This window comes from Vombatus ursinus, unplaced genomic scaffold, assembly GCF_900497805.2.
Source record: "Vombatus ursinus unplaced genomic scaffold, bare-nosed wombat genome assembly UNPS02001287.1, whole genome shotgun sequence".
In the NCBI taxonomy this organism is placed as follows: Eukaryota; Metazoa; Chordata; class Mammalia; order Diprotodontia; family Vombatidae; genus Vombatus; species Vombatus ursinus.
This window is the reverse complement of record NW_020941065.1, coordinates 19,406,261-19,413,802: the sequence shown is the minus strand read 5'-3', so window position 1 is coordinate 19,413,802 and position 7,542 is coordinate 19,406,261. Positions and strand designations below refer to the sequence as shown.

Genomic DNA, 7,542 nt, shown 5'->3' with positions numbered 1-7,542 from the left:
GAGACGAGCAGTGTGCTCGAGACCGCGGACGGGAGCGGACAAAAGCGGCGGTTGCGGCAGCGGCGGCGGCGGCGGCGGCGGCGGCAGCACATGGTCTGCGGCGGGGCGCGCGCCGTGGCCGTTACTGCAACGTTTGCGGGTGCTGGGGGCGGTTGGGCGCGCGCTCCGCACCAGGCGACCCCGCCGGCCCCGGGGCTCCCGGGGCTCCCGTGACTCGGGCCCGCCGCGCCCAGAGGAGGCCGAGGCCGCAGAGGCAACTAGGAGCCTGCGCCTTCGAGGGGGAGGAGGCGGAGCCCCCGCCGAAGGCGCCGCGTGCAGCTGCCCAGGGAGGCGGGAACTAGAGCCGCGGAGGCTAGAGCTCCATCTTTCCGGACCCTCCCAATTCTGGGGCGCTCACCCCCTGCCTCCTGGATTCTGCTCCCCCCCCCAAGGGAAGCTCGCTCTCAGCTTTTCAAGACCGGAAGTTCCCTGCACCAAGACCAGCAGGGACCCTGCCCACAGATTCTTAGGGAGCCTTTCCCCTGGCCTCCGAGACTCAGGGACCCCCCCCCATCCAGCATTCTTAGGAAGTGCATACGTTCTGGCCTCACTGGGAAGAACATCCGAGACTCTACAGGAGAGTTTGCCGTGGGCTCCTCCCAAAGATTGTCAGGGAGCCCTGCCACCACTAGAAGGCTTCCCGGAAGGCAGGTCGTGGCCTCGAGTCTGGAGAAGAGCATTGGTTAAATCCCGCAGAGCTTGGAGGCTGACTCTTGAACCCTGACCTGCACTGGCCGCATCAAAGGATAATTAAATAATAAGCACATCCTATTCTAGAACTCTCTCTGAGCTCCCCCAACCCCCATCGAATGGTGGCTGGATCTGCTGGCCAGGGAACCAGAAGAGTGGTTCTGAATATTCCCCAGAGCATCCTGAAAAGTTGGTCCTCTGTCAGTACGGATTGATTGTCTCTTTGGAGGCCTCTTTCAATGTCTTTCCGAAATTAACTCTTAAGAAGAACTGTGGCACCCCAACTAGAATTTTTTTTGGTGTAGAAAACATTAGGATAAGTGGTTAAAAGCATAAGTCTTCTGGGTGGGCCGTAGAGACCCACATGTTTAGATTTTGACAAGACTAGCAATCATGGCATTTACTAATTACAGCAGTCTGAATCGAGCTCAGCTGACATTTGAATATCTACATACAAATTCGTAAGTATCAAGGGGGTGCTTCCTAAAGTCACCCGTAGCAGCGTTCCTATTAATGCTGGAGCCATATTTCATTTGACATTTGAAATTTCACAGGTGTAGCAGGTTTCATCAAGCCATGGGGAGTCTGCAGAAGAAAAGGGATCAGTGAAGTGTTGGGTAGTTGATGCAGAAGAAGCCTGGACTTCACTTAGTGGCTCAAGCTGTTCTACAGTGTTGATCTAACAAGGAGAAGCTTTGATTGAAGGCATTTTATATATGGAGCTGTTGCATGGAAGTGTTTAACCAAAACTCACCAAGGGCTGGCTGAGCTGTGGATCCCCACAAGGGAGGATTTTCTAGCGTCAACTGTTGTTTCTTTTAGTGGGAGCAGCCCTTTCCCCTATCCCCCCCCCCCCAAAAAAAGAAGTGATTATATGATTATTGGAATGAGTGTATTAAAGAAAGGAAACCATTTTGGAGAAGAACTTTCATTGATAATTCATAAGAAGAATAGTCTTATTTCTGGTGGTACTCAGAATAGGTTTTCCTTGCCCTGGGAGTTGGCAGATCTGCTGAATAAGCAGTATATTCTTGCCAGGCAATAGTAGCACCCATTTAAATCACATATTTAAACAATGTTGTATCAAGACTGTCCTCTGATGCAGTCCAGAAATCTCCAAGTGGGACACAGCTATTCACAAAATGATTTGCTCTGTTCTTCACTTACGTGCCTAGAAAGAATACCATCCCTCTTCTAGAGTCTTGAGGCCCTGTTAGTATGTTGTCTTTGTCCTTCTGTTGGGATTTTTCTATCTGATTTAACCAGAATGAGGGAATTGCCTTAGCACTTGTTCAGTGTGTTATTTAGCAAGGTAAGTATTCTCAGGTTCTGTGGTCAGTGAGTTGAAGAGCAGTGTTTCCGAGTCACTCTTGATGTTATTTGGTGAGTTATCCTCCATCTGGATGAAAATAGGAGTTTCTAGTTCCGAATTCACTGACACATCGCCAGGGCACTGAGTGTTGGTAGAAAAAGACAGGCTGTCTTACTCTCTTAAAGTTCCTTGGAAGAGTTTTACAGGAAATGTGAGTTGGCCTATTTTTCCCCCGGGGAGGGAGTAAGATATTTAGGAAACCGTCATCTCCACTGCTGCTGCTGCAGCATTGATAATAAGATCGAGGTTATTTGTTTTGGTCCTGGGAAAGTACTCTCTTGCTACTTTCAGAAATGACTTAAAGACAGTCTACACTCAAGGCCCAAAGTAGCTGGATCTGATGAAGCTCTGATTGGGAGTCAGGCAAGGGAAGGAAGAGAAGGGAAATGCAACAAATTTGTCCGTTTTACTGCTTGTAAACTACTCTTTTTGGTTTTAACTTTTATCTAAAAGTCTGTGGATGAAAGACAAAAATAATTTTTGAGGAGGTTTGGGGATTTTCAATGGGTTTCGGATCATACCAGTTTGCAGCTATCCTCTTTTAACACATACATTTTAGGGCTGAACATGTTTTGGAAGCTGTGATGGTTGCTGTTTACATTACTTCTCTCAAGTTTGAGGAAAGTTATAAGACTCTGAGAATAGGAAAGAGTCTTATAGGTCACTTAGTCTAACCCTTGCCTTTCCATCTCTCATTTTCTCTCCAGTTCATCTGATTGGATTGAGTGGATTTCTCAATCTCAATCACATGGCCTCAGGATTTCCTGAAATTTAGACAACTGCTCCCATTCCCAAAGCATTATGGGAAGGTTTGAGTGGGTACCATTCATTTTATAAATCACTAAGTCTTTGTTGAGCACCCTATATAGGTGGTTTATGAACCACAGCCAAGAGAGAGGGTAAATCTTCTTTAAGATACTTTATTCAGCGTAAGAAGTAAAGAGCAAATTTCTTTGCCTTGGAATTAGTTAAGGTTGGAATTCCCGCTGGGCCTTAGAAACCCACATGTTTAGATTTTGTTACAAGGCTTGAGACCAATATGTAGTCATGGCGTTGATATCTATTTCTAATCCTAGTTCCAGAAGGAAGGAAACGAATTTTGAGAACTTAGTATGTGTCAGGCACTGTGCTAGGTGAAAATGCATGATGGAACCTTTGTAGACAATGATGTGGAAGTTACTGCCCCTTCTCTGTGGACTAAGGCATCTTTAGGGAAGAAAGGAGATATCTTTTCTCCTTAGCAGCTGCTCTGACTGTAGCAATTTTTAAACCAAATTAAATTAGGCTTAGGCCATATCTCTTATCTTAAAACCTGATGTAGTATCTGAATGATTCTGAACCTTATAAGACGTTATAGCTTCTTGTTTATTAAGAAAAGGTTGCTTTTTTTTTTTTTAAACTGGACATCAGTGAACCAATAGTAAATGCTTATTAAGTGCTATGTGTCAAACACTGTACTAAGTGCTGGGGATTCAAGTTCAAGAAAGATAGTTCCTGCCCTCAAAGATCTTACAATCTATTGGGATAAAACAGTACATAAAAGGAGGGTGGGGGGAGGTCCCCACATGGAAAAGTCTGAAAAATCCCAAAGTAGCGCTATCATCAGGTAGGGAAATGAGACCTCTCTTTAAATGGAGGTTTTGGAGTTCATGGCTCCACCCTCCAGTCAGAGGCGCTTTGTGGTTTGATTGTTGATTTGTTTTTTTGTTTTTTTCCTTCAGTCACGTCAGACTCTTTGTGACTCCTCTTGGGGTTTTCTTGACAAAGATCCTGGAGTGGTTTGTCATTTCCTTCTCCAGCTTATTTTATAGATGAGGAAACTGAGGCAAACAGGATTAAATGACTTGGCCAGGGTCACACAGCTAGGAAGTGTCTGGATCTAGATTATCGGACACACCAGGGCTGCTAATACAGAGTGATTATCAAGGCTGGTGGGATCTTGCAGGCTGATAAGGTTTTCCCAAAGATTAGCTTTCAGGGCCATGCTAGAGAAGTCTTTTTCCTCTTGGGTCACATTAAACCCTGTTGTCAAAAGATGGTGACCACTTTGTGCCTATCCCTAGCTAGGCTTTAAATTGTTTTCTATGGTCCATTGTGACCATTTTCTTACTTTCTTTGATATTCAGATATTAGGATAGAGCTAGGTATAGGCCAGGGATTTTTTTTTTAATGAAACTCCGGGTTTCTGTGCATTGTGCCTTTGGTATTGGATATGTTTGGTTCATGCTAGTGGGATGCATTAGAAACTGGATATCAACTGTGGGGTTGTCATGTGGTTAGTGGCAGAAGTTGGTATGTGTGGTTTTGATTTTGCTTATGAAATCTGGTACATGTAAAAGAGTTGACAGTAATAGCTTGGTAGAATTTGATGAAGGTGGTAAAATACCGCCCCCCTCATCCCCCAGGGTCGTAGTGGTATATCTTAGTCATTTAATTGTTTGAATGTTTTGAGTACCTTAGATGACCTGGGAATTGGGCCTGGGGGCTTGGGGACCAGATTCTTTGTTTCTCTTCTGAGCCTTAGAGACTCACCTGTGGTCACATGATATTTCCGTTTTGGTTTACCCATCTGTGGCTGGATATGGAAATACCAACCAAAGAGGGACCACTCGGCTCAGTTTAAGAGTTCGAGCCTTTTAAAATGTCAACTTATAGCACAAACACTGTCCTTTATTCTGGATGCAAAGTATCTCTTCTTAAATTTCTCTTAGAAATTTGGACGATTGCTTAGCTATGAACAGTGTTTCCTTCTTGAAGAGACTAGAAATCAAGCAAGCACATGGAGCTTAAAGCCAGTAATTTCTGGTTCCTAGTTCAAGCTGAACATAATTAGGTAAAACGTCTCAATATTTAATCATGTTCTTTTGCACTTATTTCATCCTGCAACGAAAAGTGAGTTTGTAATTCCAAACTCTGAGCTATGAAAGTTCTTCATGGGAGATTTTGTTAGAAATTGATCTTTAAGCAGCTGATGTCTTGGACCCACGGCAGAGGAAAAAGTCAATTTTCATTTGATAATCTACTTCTTGAAATTCTAAATTGAAGCACATCTCTTACTTGTCCAGAATGGTCATGTAGTATAGATGAGCCTTCTTAGTTTGAAGTTATGTGTTACTAGAGCTTAATTAAAGAACTTTTACCTCATGTGTTTAGTGATAGTACTCATGAAATGAAAGGACCAAATTATTTCAGGCCATATTGTTTTATAGGTGAAGAAACAGGCCTAGAGAATAGCAGTGATTTGCCGTCCCTTGGTCCGCACAGCAGAACCAGGCCTCCTGGTCACAGTCTCTGTGTGACTGGCTTTTCATTTCTTCTATCAAGTGGCTCTTTTTGGAGGGTTGGTGAAAGGACAAAAATGGTTGAATGGAATTTTAGGCTGGACCTAGCCCTTTTTCAGGAGGCTTGGCTCTTGAAGGCGAGGCAGTAGAGGCCACTCTGAGCAAAGGGCTGGAAAGCATGGGCGTTCCCAGATACCTTCAGAGCTCTGGTTTCAGGAAGTCCAACGATGACCCAGTTCTCCCAAGGGTTCTTTTTAAGGTGTGTCATTTGCCAGCTGAGAGCCATTGACCTGGGACCCTCATGACCATGTCTCCACACTTGAACCTGCAGGTGCTGAACCCTCCTAGGTGTTGGGAACCTTTGGAAGCCTGACTTGTGCCAGGAGAGATTATTTTCTTCTGAAATTAAGTTCATTTTCATTCAAATTCCAAGTATGTCTCCATTGGTGTAAATGAAAAAAACAAACAAACAAATAAACATGCCGTAATTCTGGAGGAAGCTGCCCTGGCATTTGGGATGCCTGGACCCCCTCCCGGGAGTGTCCTGGCATCTGGGGGCAGTGCTGGATGGTCAGTGGTCCTGCGACAAGAGTGTACTTTGTGATGGACCTTTTTTTTACTCATGGAACCGCTTGCTAGTATCCCAAAGGAAACTCTGCCAAGCTGACTTCTCTGTGCCTGTCAGAATTCATTCTTAGCCAGAGCCCAGCCTGCCACCCAGCTTTGAGGGCCTCGTTCCTGAACCTGTACTGTGTCTTTTTACCTGTAGGTGCCTTCTATGAGTTGTTTCCTTGGTAGAAGGTAGACCCCCTCAGGACAAGGATTATTCCATTTTTGTGTCTCTTTGTCTACAATACCTGGCACATAGTAGGTGCTTAATAAATGATTGCTGATTGATCAGCTCTCTGAGTGCCCAGTTCTTAGGGAATTTACAGATTCTTCATTAGGCAGATCTACTACTTTTGTTCCAAATTCAGGTGGAAAGGCTGCTAATCTTTTGTGGGAATACTTTTATAATTACGAGTATTAATTTAAGACTGATTCCTTTAAAGTTTTTTTTTTTTTAACATCTCCAGCTGCTGTGTTCTTCAGTGCTGTGGTTTCTGGTAGGATGGAAGTGGGATGTGGTGATAGTGAGAGACGGGTGTGAATCCTGGTTTTGTTACTATTTATATGAACTTAAAGGGAGGCAGTAGGTGGCTCAGTGAGAGTGCCGGGCCTGGAGTCAGGAAGACCTCAATTCAGATCTGGCCTCAGACATTTACTAGCGAGCTGGGTGACCCTGGGCAAGTCACTTCATCCTGTTTGCCTCAGTTTCCTTGTCTGTAAAATGAACTGGAGAAGGAACTGGCAAACCACTCCAGTATCTCTGCTAAGAAAAACCCAAATGGGGTCATCATGAAGAGTCGACGTGATTGAACAACAACAACATTACCTTAAGCAAATCTCTTCCCCCTTTGGGCCTCAGTTTTCTCTTTGTATGATGAAAAGGTTGGACTGGATGGATGATCTCCTAGGTCTCTGAATTTTAAATCCTGTGATCCTTTGAAAGTAATTGAGTGACTCTTGATCCACAGAGTTGCTGCAGTTTAGAATCTCATGGAAAAACTCCATTTTGGATTTGATTGGACAAATAGCCTGGCCTTTATAACCAAAGATAATGAAGACATTTCATCCTTTATCCGGTTTTCTCTTATATTGATTTCACGACGGCCTAGGTTAAAAGTTGACTTTCTGTTCTGGTCTCCATTTGGGAAAGTTTTGTCAGTTATCTGTCTTGGGATTCTAGAAGAATGGAAAGGTTTCTTTCTGTTCTGCCTTCACTCCCTCCCTCTCATCTTTAGATGCATTTTTATCTGTGATTCAGTTGGCCCAAGGTCAACCTCATTTGAATTCTGTTCTCCATTTGAGCTTGTCACTCAAGATTTCTTTGTTTCCATGGGCATTTCTTCTTCCCTTCCTATAATTCCTACTTAATGCGTGTAATTGCTTTCTTTACAATAGCTTTGTGATACCAGCATGAGAATTAGCCCTATTTGTACAGATGAGGAAATAGAGGTGTAGGTTAAATGACTTTGCTAAGCTCACCTCACTCTCAGAGAAATGTCAGCACTGGGACTCTGCATTTTCCTTTCATAGCTTTAACTTTCTTGTGAATTT

The 7,542-nt window shown here is 44.0% G+C and overlaps 1 protein-coding gene across 2 annotated transcripts in view; it reads left to right on the top strand.

Moving 5' to 3' along the window:
• Window positions 1–289: 289 nt before the first annotated feature.
• MORC2 (MORC family CW-type zinc finger 2) overlaps window positions 290–7,542 on the top strand; it is a 55,097-nt gene continuing 47,844 nt past the window's right edge. Inside the window, exon 1 of one of the 2 annotated variants that reach the window (XM_027863846.1) lies at window positions 290–1,190. In XM_027863846.1, the coding sequence (XP_027719647.1) occupies window positions 1,123–1,190 (68 nt within the window). In that variant the 5' untranslated portion in view covers window positions 290–1,122. The remainder of the gene's footprint in view (window positions 1,191–7,542) is intronic. The other variant, XM_027863841.1, reaches the window with a different exon arrangement.